Raw genomic sequence first — 14,939 nt, forward strand, 5'->3', positions numbered from 1 at the left:
GGGGACAGTTTAGTGTTGATTAGATAATAGTAGACAGAGGAAACCTTCAGAGCTTGAGATCTTGCTTCTTGGAAATGGTGTGATTTCAATGAAAACAGTTTCAAAATGAACTCTCAAAAATGTGGACTAAGATAAAATAAAGAAATAATGAAGGTTATTCATGGAGGTAAATAAAATGAAAGATAATAACATGGGGTTAAGAGGAAAAAAAGAATTTAAGTCCTTGATGGTAGAAGGAAATGTTACAGTCAGCAGCATTGAGCAAGAAGTATATCAGGACCAGCCAGTGTGGCTCAGTTGAGCAAGGACCCATGCACCCAGAGGTTGCCGGTTGATTCCTGGTCAGGACACATGCCCAGGTTGTGGGCCCGATCCCCTGGGGGCGGGGCATGCAGGAGGCGGCCAATCAATGTTCTCTCTCATCAATGTTTCTCTCTCTCTCTCTAAAAATCAATTAAAAAAGAAAAAAAAAAAGTATACCAGGATACCTTCTCTGTGCATTGACAAATACTTCTCAAATCATTTATTATTTCCCAAAAATAAATGATTTACGGTTATTTATTCACTAAATATACACTACCCAATTTAGAACGAAAGTTCAGTTTTAAGTTGGAAAAATGCTGGTTACTTTAGCAAAGTGTCAATATAGAAGAACATAACTTAAAAGTTTAAACACAGCATCTCTCACCTTGAGCAAGAATTGAATGTACAGTTTATAAGCTCAGAAAAGCCTCTATGGACGCTGTTACTATAATTCGAGGACTTGGAAGGGATCATTCCTGAATGAGGCCAGTTCACACATTCATCTTTTTTCCCAATCAACAAACATTATTTTCTTTTTGTTTTCCCCTTCCTATCCTTCCTTTTGCCACAAAAGGGAAGAGGGGTGGGGTCCTGGTGGCAACCACCCTAAATCAATTAATTAATTAATAATTTAATAATTAAATAAATAACTCTCATCTTTCCTACCAGCAGGGGGCGCGGGTGTCGCTCAGGCTCGAACTGCCCGCGCCCAGCACACGGAGCTTGTTCCTGCTGGAACGCCGTAGTTGACTTGCTGTTGCTGAGCAACGGGAGGGTGGGCGGGATTTGCCAGGAGTGCTGGTGCGCGTGACCTCCCAGCGGAAGCGGAAGTGCCGCTGGCGCGCGAGTAGGAAGTGGTGAGGCTTGCAGCGGAGATGGCTGCGCTGGCCCCGCTGCCTCCGCTGCCACCACAGTTTAAGAGCATACAGCATCATCTGAGGACGGCTCAGGAGCATGACAAGCGCGACCCCGTTGTGGCCTATTACTGTGAGTCTTCCCGAGTCGCCGCGGCCTCCCTCTCCTTCCGGGGCCCACACACCGCTCCTCGGTTCTGGGGGCAGGCCCCGCCCCCTGGCTTTAGACCTGAGCGCTAACCCCTGCCCCCCTTTCTTAGGGTTCCAGACTTTCTCTCTGCACCCTCGCAGGTCCCAGAAAAGCAAAACTGCATCAGCACCGTGGTGTCCACCGCCGCCCTGTGTTGGGTTCACACAATCCTAAGCGGACTGCATGGCCTCAGGAACACTAAACACACTGACCTGAGGTTTTGAGTCGGTTTCTTTTCCCCTGTGTGTACACACAAGAGCCTGCCCTCTCGACCTGAAAATAACCTGGGTAGTTGAATCATTGAGTTGGAGCATCGAAGGTGGGTGTCCCAAAAACAGTAGTGATGTGGGAAAAAGGAATACAGACGGATTTTAAAAATACAGTCATAAGTACAGGTGAGTTATGACACATGCCAGCCAATTCAAAAACTCCCAAGTGGTTAAACAGAGAGTATCTGCTACAAAACGAGCCTTTGAATTGTACCTTTCCCACCTCTGCATCCAAATTGCTCTCTCCCACCAGTGAGAATGTTTAGTGTTGGCTTAAAGAATACCTGGGGTTGAGACGTTTAGTAGCAATAGTCTCACTTTGATTATTATAATCTACAGTTGATGGAAAACACAGATAAAAATTGTTCAAACTTGTTTTCCTTTGCAGTGAAGAGAGTAGATGTAATAGTGTTATGTCAACTTGACTTAATATTCCATACTTGAACTGTACTGCAAATAATTAACTCAGCAACTGTAAATCTTCAAATCTTCTGAAGATAATTTTTAGAATTAAGTTCAATGTAATGTATCCTCTTTTGTGAATGTTGTCAGGCCAGCTAAAATCTGATCATCTACATGTACCCATTTTCATTTCTCGCATGTGCAAGGCCCTTTCAAACTTTCATGTTCTTCATCTTTGAATGTCTACCTATTTTTCCTCCACTTGGCAAATTCCTCATGATTCAAGATCTAACTGAAATATCACCTTTTCTGTTGTCAGTAAGTTGAATACTGTCTAGGCTTTACCTCATTTTGTTCAAATCTGACATTATTATTTCTATTGTACTTGCTAATCAGGTTCCTCAAACAGGGACCATTAATCATTCACTCAGCATGTATTTATTGACCTTCTACCCATATCGGGCACTGTGGCTACAGTTTCTACACTCATGGAGTTTGGATACGGTCGGATGGGTAGATTAAACAATAAGATGAGTATGTTGTGTAGAATATTAGGAGGTTATGGAGAAAAATAAGCAGGGAAAGAGAATAGGAAGTACTAAAAGCAGAGTGGTAAGGAGTGAGGAGGGATTTCACTTTCAGAGTGGTCTGGGAACTCTTCACTGAATTCATGTCTGAGCAAAGACCTGAAGGGAATGAAAAACAGGCATTGCTGCATCTGGGAAAGAGTATTCTCTTTTCTCCATAAAGGGAATAACAAGGACAAAAGTCCTGAGGCAGGGCTGTTTGAAGGAGGATCATTGTAACTGGAGTGGTTAGAGCAAGGAGAAAAATGATATGATATGGACAAAAAGAGGTAATCTCTTACAACAATGAAATAGGAGCTATTGTTCCTATCTAAAACTAATCTCTATTCATGGGCTCTGTATTGTATGCCTTTGTGACTACCCAGGGACCCTTTATGCCCTGTGTCATTATCCTTTCTGTCTCCCTTTGCATTTCTTTCTAAACTACCCTAGTTTTCTTTATTTAAAAAAATAAAAGAAGCTCTCACTATGACATTCCCCTAAAGTTGCTGTCCTGTCCCAACCTCAAAGATTAGCTGGAAATAGCTGTCTGTAGTTGTGTTTACATCCTTATCCCTTACGATCTTTTCAGCCCACTGAAGTCTGGTTTTCATGCCCATTATGTCACTGAAACTGCTCTCAGCGGGGGCACGAACAAACATTTTTATTGCTAAATCCAAGTGGCACTTAAAAAATATTTTGTAATGAAACATGTGTATTAAAGAACATACATAGTGTATACATACAGTTTAAGGAATAATAAAATGAACATTAATGTACCCACCATGTTTGATGTTATTACACTTTAATTTTTGCCAATCTGGTAAAGTGAAATGGTGTGCCATTGGAGTGAAATTTGCAATTCATTTGATCTTAATGAGATTGAGCATCTTTTCATATGTTAATTAACCATTTGTGATTCCCTGTTGAAATGCTATTTATTGCTTTTGACCATTCTATTTCACCATTTGTCTTAATAATTTAGGTGCTATTCCTTTGTTGTATGCATTGCAAATGTCTTCTCTGAGTTCATAGGTTGATTTTTCATTCTATAAAGTCCTTTGATGTTCAAAAGTTCTTAATTTTGAAATATAGCCAGTTTATCAACCTCTTCTCTATGATTTGTATTCTGATTTTCTAGTCCTTGATTTCCTTTTATGTAAGTAGTACTTTGTTTGGCACTTTGGCATATTCTTCCTCTGTTATCTCTATTCTCTACTGAAATTTTGATTAGACATGTGTTCCACTTTTCTCCTTTATTTCTTTGTCTCTTAATGCATTCATAGTTTGCATCCCTTTGTCTCTCTGAGCTGCATTTGGTGTAATTTCTTTAGGTCTGTGTTCATCTCCATATAGGTATCGTATTGTATAACCCCATTATTGTGTTTCTACTTTAATTTTTTATTTCTAGATATTCTGTTATTTTTTGTTTTGAAATTGGCCTACCCATTTCTGATAGTCTTTTGTTACTATATTTTTAAGTACTCTTACTTCTTTAAATGCTGTAAATATATTTATATTCGTATGTGCTCTCTGATAATTCCTATAGTTGCTGTATTTGTGGGTATGCATCTGCTCTTTAACGGAAGACTGCTTATGGTGACTTCTTTCCTTTTAACTTGTGCTCTAGACATGCTAAACCAGTGCTCTTCAAACTTCTGAATGCAAGTAGTTCCACAAGAACCATTTTCCCAGTTCTCAACTTCCATGTTTCTTTCCTGACAAGGCTCCTTTAATTATAGTAGCAAAGTATTATGCTGCTTTCTCTTTTTTCACATCCTGCTCACATTGCTCTTCTACTTAAAAGAAGAAAGACATACTCTCATGGAGTATATTTACCAGTGAGGTGACCTGGGGAAGAAGGTGGGAAACCTCGAGGGTCCAGAAAAACAGGACAATTCAAATTCCTACTGTTAGTGAAGCCTCCATTACTTCAAGTATTAGGTAGAGCTTCTTGTCTTGCCCTGTGTTGTGTGGGAAAAAATCAGTCAGAGCAAAGATTAAGCCTTTATTCAATATGCTGGACATGAGAAAGGATGTCAAAGGAACATTCTACTTTGGGGAAACAGGGTGGTATGTTTTATAAGGGGGATGGGAAAGTCATCTGGAGTTTGTCTCCTCTCAGGAATAATTAGTCAAGAATGAATCTCAGAAGATGGAGGAATTATTCTTAGAGATTAGCATCTTTTGTTTGATCATTTTGGATTTTATTCAGAGAGGTGAGGAGGGATAGTTGGGATCAAGGTCATTTGCAACAAGTGGTGGGAAGAATTAGCTGTGGGGACAAAGACATGGAAGGACCATACTGGAAAATGCTCTGTCCAGAGTCTCTTCAACTTGCACATATCTGTTCAGGGTTAAAAAAATAATAATAATAAATTGGCATGTGCTGAGTTCCATAAATGGGAACAATTTTTATGAAATGACCTTTTCATTCTCTCTCTATTATTGAAGAATATCATTCCTGAGATAAGAGAAAAAAGGAGCAAAAGAGAAATGCTTAAGGGGCCAGTGCCTTTTTTCTTCCAAGTGACAAGCTCGTGTAAATTTCTGTGGCTTATTGAAATTTTAGAATTGGAATTCAGATGACATGAGGCGTGTGGGGACATGGGTTAACATATTTATTTGAATTGGAAAATTAAGTCATACTTTTCTGAAAAAGTAAGCCTCATTGGCTGATTAGTTTGGCATTAACAACAGGTTTTGCCCTTTACGTAATAAAGTGGATATTCTCCTTAAACCAAAGGAGCTGTATCGTCATCTCTGAGGTGCTCTATTATTTTCAGAAATACATTTAAAACAAGTGATAATATGACTTATTTATTTGGCGGAGGTTGTTGAAATAAACGGTATTTCAGTTTTCCCAATCCTATCTCAGTGTCTAGGATAAAGAAGAACCCTCTGACTGAAAGAGAAAAATGATGAATCTTTGTAAGGTCTTTTTTATATGCTTAACGGGAATTGAGAAAATGAATAACTTTACTGATGGGGTGACAAATTCTTTTCTAGTTTTGAAACAAATTTTGAAAGAGACCTAATTGAATTGTCAGCCAAGAGATTATTAATAATAATACTTGATGATAGGTGATTATATGGTTTAGTCTATAACCCAGAAGGAATTTAAAGAATTCAGTGATTTTGCTATGAAAAAACTTCCATGCTCATCTGCTGCTTTATGTGAGTGAATTTTCTCCCATGTTACAGTCATAAAAATGAAGGTGGGTATAGAACCAATATTTATTATGGTTCATTATGACAAATATATATTCTTAGATGTGCAATTTAACTCATTATAAGATGCATTTCTAATAAAATTTTACTTTTATATTTAATAATAATGAAAATATATTAAATGTATGTTGTTGGATCAATTATGTATCATAGTAATTATAAAAACTATTCCAGAAGAAAAATTTTAACACTTAGCACCTTATCTCCCAGGAAATTTTGATTAATTTATATTTTAACTTTCATACACTTTTTTGCAAAGAAGTATGATAAGAAAGTTAGGAATTTTGAGTATATAAATATTTTTATAATAAAATTTTATAGGGTAAGTAAATAGAAATATGGTTTAAAATGAAATACAACCATGTGTTTTTTCTGACTCTTAAAAAAGAGCTTTTTGTATTTTAAAGTAGATTGTGATAGAAACCAAATTGCTATTTTTGAGTTGAAAGAATATAATTTTTATATCTCAATATTTGAAGTAGTGTACTAACTACACATTTATTGTACCTGTTGAAACATCTGATGAAAAGTGGTAGATAACTTTAAAAGGTGTGAAGGGATAATTTTTTATGATCTTAGAGCAAACAAAAATTTTCTACATGTCTAGAGCAAAGAAGGTGTTTTCTTGTAAGAAAAAAAATTCAAGATTTTGCTCAAGTGCTTGCTGATTGGTAAAAGCTCCACGTTCTCTTTTACCTCTGAGAATGTGTGCTGCTCTGCCTGGAATCCCCTTACTTCCTCTTATACTGACTCACTTCCCCTTCTGATTTGGTACAAATTTTACTTTTTGTAGGTTGCTTTTCCTGACCTCATAAGGATGGTCCCAGTGTGCCCCTCATCTTGATCACATTGTGTTATGAACACCTGTTTACCTATCAGTCTTCTGGATTCTCCTGAAGGACAGGAATTAAGATCTTGTTTTACCACCTGGCACAATATTGATGTTTATAAATATCTAATGAATGTTCTCTCTCTCTCTCAATATTATTAACATTCCACTAGAATGTAAGCTCTGAGAACAAGAAGCATGTCTCATATTGATAATCTTTAAATCTCTAACTCCTAATACAAAAGACATGGTGGATATTTGTGAATTTTTGTCTATTGATTGAATAAATGAACTACCCAGTAATTTATTGCCTTTTAACATGCTCTAATCTAGCTACAGTAAGAAAATGTAATGGGGAAAATTCCAATACTGCATTATTTAACTTGTTACCTTACTCTGTTTATAATGGGTTTTAGATTAAGTCATGGTTATTGTCATCATAGGATTTACCCATTGTGCCTGCTCATTTTTAGCATTTTATGATTTCCAAAAATGATTTATTCTGGTCTTAATGGGAATACTCTAATGTTTTACAATTTAAAAAAAAAAAAATTGTTACCTTCATATTCTTATAGTTTTGTAATGTTTGGTCTTTTCCAATCAGTAATGAATGTTTGAAATACTCTATAGCAAATTACTTTTTTACTATCAATACAAGTGTTGATATACTCATTGTTTATTTAGAACTTATTGTAAGTAATAACAAAATAGTAAATTTCCTCATATTTGAAACATCCCTTGATTCCTAAAAAGAATCCCATTATTTAGTTTTTTTTGTTTTTGTTTTTAATCCTCACTTGAGGATTTTTTTTTAATTTATCTTCAGATAGAGCAGGAGAGAGAGGGGAAGAGAGAGAGACAGAAACATTGATGCGAGCGAGACACATTGAGTGGTTGCCACCCACACAACCCCAACTGGGGCGGTGGACAAAGTGCAACCCAGGTACGTGCCCTTAGTGGGAACCGAACCCGCGACACTCTGGTCCACGGGCCAACACTCTAACCACTGAGCAAAACCAGCCAGGGCTCATTAGTTTGTTTTTTCAGTTGAGCCTTTTATTTCGAGTTAATTGTAGATCCACATGCCATTGTGAGAAATAATAAAAAAAAATTTTAAAATCCTGTGTGCCCTTTAACCCAGTGTCTTCCCATGGTAGTACTTGCAAAACTATAGTGTATTGCAACCAGAATATTGACATTGATATACTCCATCAGTCTTTTTCAGACTTCTTCAGTTTTACATGTATTTATGTGTGTGTGTTTAGTTCTAGTTTTATCAGGTGTAGGTTCCTGTATCACCATAGTCAAGGTAGAGCTCTCTATGAAGAATCCCTCGTTACTCTTATAACCAACCTACCTCTCCTTCACTACCCCTACTCCTAACAGCCACTGACTCATTCTCCATTTACAAAATTTTATCATTTAAACTTGTTATATCAATGAAATTATGCAGTTCCTTTTCAAATTGATTTTTTTCACTCAGCATAATTGCTTGGAAACTCATCTAGGTTGTTGTATGTATCAAAGTTGTTTTTTAATCCTTTGTGGTATTCCATGGTATGTAAAAATCACAGTTTAACAGTTCAATCATTGAAGGATATTTGACTGTGTGTGCTGTGGTCTGAATGTTTGTTACCCACCCAGAATTCATACTGAAATCCTGGCCCCCAAAATGTGATGGTATTAGTAGTGGGGCCTTTGGAAGATGATTAGGTCATGAGGGTAGAGCACCTCATGAATGGAATTAGTATTCTTATAAAAGAGATTCCACAGAACTCGCTAGCTCCTACCGCTATAGGATACAACAGAGGAGTCTGCAACCAGAAAGAGAGCCCTCACCTGGCTACATCAGCACTACCAGCCTCTAGAGCTGCAAGCAATACATTTCTGTTGTTTATAAATTACCTGATTTGTGGTAGTTACAACAGCGCAAACAGACTAAATTGTTTTCAGTTTGTGACTATTATGAATAAATTTGATGAGCATTCATGTATAGTTTTTTGTGTGAACATGAGTTTGCATTTCTGTAGGATGAATGCCCAAGAGTTTACTTGCTGGGTCATGAGGCAATTACATGTTTAGTTTTACAAGAAACTGGCAAACTGTTTTCCAGACTGGCTGTACCATTGTACATTCCTGCCAGCAACATAGGGAGTGATCCAGTTTCTCTACATCCTGCCACTATTTGGTGTCACAGTTTATTAGTCATTATAATATGTGTGATGATGTCGTGGTTTTAATTTTTATTTCCCTGATGGCTGCTTAAATTGACATCTTTTCTTGTGCTTATTTGCTATCTGTATATTACCTTCAGTGAAATGTCTGTTCATGTTTTAACATCCCCAGTTCCCCCTTTTTTTAAATTAGTCGTCCTTGGTGAGGTATGTGTTATGCAAATATTTTTTCCCAGGCTGTAGCTTTTTTTTTTTTTTTTTACTTCATTGCAGGGTTTCACAGACAAAATGTTTTTAAATTTAGTGATTTCCAGTTTATTAGTTCTTCCTTTTTTATGCTTTTGGTGTCATCTATATATTTTACTGTGTATTTTTCTTAATGTCCTAGTATATTGTTTGTCTCTGTGTTTTTACCCCTCAAGAATCAGTCAAGGTAAAATTAGGTCAGCCTTGTTTTTTTAAGTGTTATAATTGTCACATTTTTGGTAACCATGTTATGCTGGCTTCCTAAATATTGTTAAGATCTCTTCTTTTACCTCATATCTAACTTGGATTCAAAGCAGATATCTTTCTTTAGATTAAAAAAAAGTCACTGATAAAGCAGAACTTTATGCAATTTTTTTTGGAGGTTCTTTTGTATATTTATCAGTTTCATACATTTAAAAGAAATTTTGGCTTGAGCCAGTGTTGATATAAAGTTTACTAGAATGCTTTCCATTTCTTTCATATTTTCAAATTTAATATCTGAATTATCTTTGGTAGTTTTAATAAAACCGAATATCATTCTATTTCTAGAACCTTACTCATTTTCTGTTGTCTCTAAGTCTTTCAACATTCTGTGCTCTTTGCCTTGATACCTTGTCCCTTCCCCACCACCCACACTCCATTTTTATCCTTAAGGTACTAGCTTGATTGATCTTCACTTTTTAAGGGAGGTGTTCTAATCCCCTTGGTTTTGTTTTGTTTGTTTTTGTTTTTGTTTTTTTTTGAGAGAGAGAGAAACATCGATGAGAGAGAACACAGAACCTTGTCCCTTCCCCACCACCCACACTCCATTTTTATCCTTAAGGTACTAGCTTGATTGATCTTCACTTTTTAAGGGAGGTGTTCTAATCCCCTTGGTTTTGTTTTGTTTGTTTTTGTTTTTGTTTTTTTTTTTGAGAGAGAGAGAAACATCGATGAGAGAGAACACAGAATGCCTGCGTCCTGCATGCCCCCTATTGGGGATTTGGCCCACAACCTGGGCATGTGTCCTGACTGGGAATCAAACCAGCGACCTCTTGGTGCATGGATTGGTGCTCCACCACTGAGCCACAACAGCTAGGCTAACCCACTGGTTTTAAAGTGCCTTTTAATATCCTCATTGTGCCTTTTATGGTTTTACCTTAATTGCTTTTCATTTGTCTGTGTCTCTTCTAAACTGGAAACTTAAGAAGTCCTGCAACCTGCTGGGTTCTCTGTATTCATTTATTGTGCCAAGTAGTGGTAGGCCACTAGAGATATTTACACAAATCGAGAATAGGTTCTTAAGAAATCTTTGTGCCCTGGCCAGTGTGGCTCAGTTGGAGCATCATCCCATACACTGGAAGACAGTGGTTTCAGTCCTTGTTCAGGTACATGCAGGAGGCAACTGGTCAATGTTTCTCTCTCACATGAATGTCTCGCTTTCTCTCTCAGATCAATAAAAACATATCTGGTGAGGATTTTTTTAAAAAGAAAATAAATGTTTGTTAAACTGGCATGAATTTTAAGGCAGCACTAGTGCTTAGAGGAAACTAATGGCCATATAGTTGTCACTAAATAAAGAGGCCTCCCAAAACATTTATGTAGCTTTTAGCATTTCTAACAGTGCTTTCTTTTAGGATATTTGATTTGACCCTCATAATTATACTGGTCCTTCTGTTAGTAAGTGAAGGAACCATGACCTGCATGACAGATGCTAGATGAGAAATAGTTATATGGGAAATTGTTGATAGTAGGTTGTACTTAGAAAACCAGTTACAGAATGAGTGAAGGTAAAGAGACTATTAAATTGGTGAAAAATGAAAGGGAGACAAAAGCCTATGCAATAATCTGTGGATCCCTAATGAGAGGAGGGTAGAAATGAAGGATAGGCTTGAGCTCCATATGTTTCTCTTTTTCTTTTTCTTTTTCTTTTATTTTATTTTTCTTTAATGCAGGCAGAAAATTTTTGAGTCCCTACGAAACACGGACACGATATGATAAATATTTTCATTCTCTCAATCCAGAAATATTTCTTTCTTTTAAATTTAATTAACTAAACATATAAAGTTTCAAGGTTGGTTTGTTAAAGTTTCCTCTAGGGGGTGACATTGTACAATTAATAGGCCTTCAGTGACCTTGTATAAATGTTCTTTGAGAGCCAGCCATATGTTTATATGATCCTACAAAAAGCAAAATACAGTTTTCAGAAAGTTGTAAATATCTATGGTTATGTCAGTTCTAGACAAATGTGAAATTGTAGTTTAGTTTAAATAAAGACTAAATAATATTGGATTTCTTTATTGATGATATGAAGACACATGGATATAAAGATTAATAATTACATACTTTTTGGGTTGTTGTTAATCACACAGATAGTGTATTTTCTAAAGCCAGACAAGCTTAACTAAGCCAATAAAAATAAACATTTTTTTATTGTCGATTCCTAAATCTGTAAGATTAATTGGAACCCATAGTCCTGTTATCTAAGTACTTGTTTTTTATTAGCTGATTAAGAATACTTCAGCCCTGCCCTGGCCGGTTTGGCTCAGCGGTTAGAGCGTCGGCCTGCGGTCCGGAGAGACCCGGGTTCAGTTCCCGCTAAGGGCATGTACTTCGGTTGCAGTTTGTCCCCGGCCCTGGTTGGTCGTGCGGGTGGCAGCCGCTCGATGTGTCCCTTCACGTCGATGTTTCTGTCTCTCTCTCCCTCCAACTCTATCTGTACAAAAAATGGAAAAATATCCTCGGGTGAGGATAAAAAAAAAAAAAAAAAAGAATACTTCAGCCCTGGCCAGTTTGGCTCGGCGGTTAGAGCGTCGGCCTGCGGTCCGGAGAGACCTGGGTTCGGTTTCTGCTAAGGGCATGTACCTTGGTTGCAGTTTGTCCCCAGCCCTGGGTGGGTTGTGTGGGTGGCATCCACTACATGTGTCCCTTTCACGTCAACGTTTCTCTCTCTCTCTCCCCCTCTCACTCTATCTGAACAAAATATCAAAAAATGTCCTCGGGTGAGGACTAAAAAAAAGAATACTTCAGTGTACAAATAAAAAGGTTAATATTAAAAATATATACAGAAGTTCCCAGAAAAAAAGATGGCAGCGGGCAGGACCGCAGGGAGGGTGAATGTGTGAGAAAGTGAGCTAGTGTGTGAGAGAGTGTGAGTGGACGACCAAACCCGAGCAGTGCAGAGACGTGGACCAGAAGGTTCCTGTTCCTGTGCTGCTGTAAGTGGCCCTTCAGGGCACTTCTCCCTGCGGCACGGGGAGGTCCCCCCATTTTGCAAGATCCCGGGTCTTCCCTGGGAGGAGGCAGTGGGAGTGGCCAGGGCCCAGCAACCTGAGCCAACCAGTGCACCTGGCACCATCAGACCAGTGGACACTCTGTGTCAACACAGACCAGTGCACAGTAGTGGAGCTCCCAAGGTGCTGGTTGTGGAAGCCGCGGACATCCGGGAGCCTAGCACCATCCCCCATAGGAGCAGCCCCTTCAGAGTCGAGATATAACCCCAGCAACAGAGCCCAGGGAGCAGACATTTATCCCCTGGCAACAGAAGCACAAACCAGCAGCTGAGACCCATCCCCCAAAACTTCAAAAGCTGACCAGGGGTTGAGCCCCACAGGGTATCAGCACTCCCCAGCTGCCAGCGGCGGGACCTGGGGCTCCACCGAGGTGGGAAGCCTGAGCCCTAGAGGGACTGGTGGCATCCAGCTGCCTGCCCTTGGGACCTGCAGGGTGCTGGGGCACCAGAGAGGCCTCTGCAACCCAGTAGCCCACAAGAGCGGTGGGAAGCCAGAGCCCAAGAGGGACTAGTGCGATCATGCTGCCTGCCCACGGGAACTACAGAGTGCAGGGACACCAGAGTGGCCTGTGCAACCCAGCAGGGACTGTGCGATCCAGTTACTTGTGGGACCTGCGGGGTGCTGAAGCACCAGAGAAGCCTGCGCGACCCAGCAGGGACTGTGCCGTCCAGTAACCCACGGGACCTGCGGGACGCTGAAGCACCAGAGAGGCGTGTTTGACCCAGCAGCCCATAACATAGGCATAGAGCTGCGTCCGCAAAGGGACTGTGTGATCCAGTTACCCACAGGACTTGCAGGGTGCGGGGGCACCAGAGGGGCCTGTGCGACTCAGCTGTGCACAATATAGGCATAGAGGATGTGAAAATGGAGGCTGAGTGAATGGAAGCTACACAGACGATCTCCCAGGACAAAACAAGAATTACAACTAAAATAAAGACAAATCCTTGGAAAAAAGCAACAGAACAGCAGCAGAAAAGGACCGTATAACAAGGGACTCAGGTAGGATCTGCGGAAGCTCAAGAGGGTGGCAGGCTGGAAGCCCAAAGACAGCAGCAGTCTTAGCTGTGAGCAGCGCCCTTGGGGAATAAAGACCAAGCCCGCTCAACAGGGCAGAGAACTGTGACAGAGCACTAAAATAGCCACAGCCACTCACCTGGGGGCTATGGCAGAGGGAGGGCAGACTGGGCTGGAACTCTGTGGGGATTTGAAGGGCACTCAGAGTTTTTGCTGAGTTGTGGCCACAAAGGACTGGTGGCCATGTGCTCCTTCCCAGAGCTGTGGGGAAAAACAGCAGCCCCCACCTCAGAGATTCAGCCTTTCACAGGTGAGGCAAAGAAATGCAAATTGAAGCTCATTAACAACCAGCATCTATCCCACCCTCTAGAAATCCTCTTATGCAGAACACCAGGGCTACATTCCAAAGCACTGAGTAACTGAGACTACTAGCCTCCAGGAAAAAGCTAGAGGATAACTGAACCTTTCCTGGGCTTGAAAATCTACCCAGGAAAGTAAGACTTGACGGTGGTGTTTAACGTGGGGCCACTCAGGCCCATCCAAATCCAGTAGAGGGAGCTACAAACAGTAGAACACCATCACCCACAGGGAAAATTTGGCAGGCACCAAAACCCACGGAGATAGCCAAAATGGCAAGACAGAGAAACAAATCACAAGTGAAAGAACAAGAGAACTCTATAAAAAGAGAGGTAAATGAAATGCAGCTAAGCAAATTATCAGAGGTAGAGTTCAGAGCCATGATGTTGAGAAACTCAACAGCATGAGTAAGGACATCAGCACCATGAGGAAAGATATAGAAACATTGAAAACCAACCAAGTGGAAATGATGAATGACATAGCAGAAATAAAGAACACATTGGAAGGACTAACCAGCATAGTAGAAGAAGCTGAGGAACAGATCAGTGAATTAAAAGACAGGCTAGAAAAAACCAATCAGAAAACCAAAGGGAAAAAACAATTAAAAAACAGGAAGATAGCTTAAGAGAACTGTGGGACAACTGGAAACGTAATAACATTCACATCATAGGAATCCCCAAAGAGGAAGAAAATGGGCAAGGGTTAGAGAATATATTTGAAAAAATAGTGACAGAAAACATTCCTAACGTAGTGAAGGAAGAAGGCATTTCAGTTCAAGAAGCACAAAGAGCCCCAAGTAAGAAGAACCCAAACAGGCCCACACCAAGACACATAGTAATTAAAATGCCACAAATTAAAGGCAAAGAATCCTAAAGGCAGCAAGAGATAAGCAACAGGTTACCTACAAAGGAACCCCCATAAGGCTCTCAGCTGACTTCTCAACAGAAACACTATAGGCCAGAACGGAGTGGCATGAAGTAATCAAGGTCATGAAAAATAAGGATCTGAATCTAAGACTACTCTATCCAGCAAGGCTATCATTTAAAATAGAAGGTCAAATAAAAAGCTTCCCAGACAATAAAAGGCTAAGGGAATATATTAAAACCAAATCAGCACTGCAGGATATGCTAAAAGGACTGCTGTAATTAGTAGAAAAGATAGGAAGAAAAAGCCCTGGCCGGTTTGGCTCAGCGGTTAGAGCGTCGGCCTGCGGTCCTGAGAGACCCGGGTTC

General features: G+C 39.6%; 1 protein-coding gene across 2 annotated transcripts in view; it reads left to right on the forward strand.

Moving 5' to 3' along the window:
- The first annotated feature begins 1,149 nt into the window (after positions 1-1,149).
- The window catches only part of VTA1 (vesicle trafficking 1), a 60,147-nt gene continuing 46,357 nt past the window's right edge, over positions 1,150-14,939 (forward strand). For both annotated transcript variants that reach the window (XM_036248516.1, XM_036248517.1), the window contains exon 1: positions 1,150-1,290. In XM_036248516.1, coding sequence (XP_036104409.1) covers positions 1,179-1,290 — 112 coding nt within the window. In that variant the 5' untranslated portion in view covers positions 1,150-1,178. The remainder of the gene's footprint in view (positions 1,291-14,939) is intronic.

Source organism: Molossus molossus, unplaced genomic scaffold (genome assembly GCF_014108415.1).
Source record: "Molossus molossus isolate mMolMol1 unplaced genomic scaffold, mMolMol1.p scaffold_m16_p_8, whole genome shotgun sequence".
Lineage (NCBI taxonomy): Eukaryota > Metazoa > Chordata > Mammalia > Chiroptera > Molossidae > Molossus > Molossus molossus.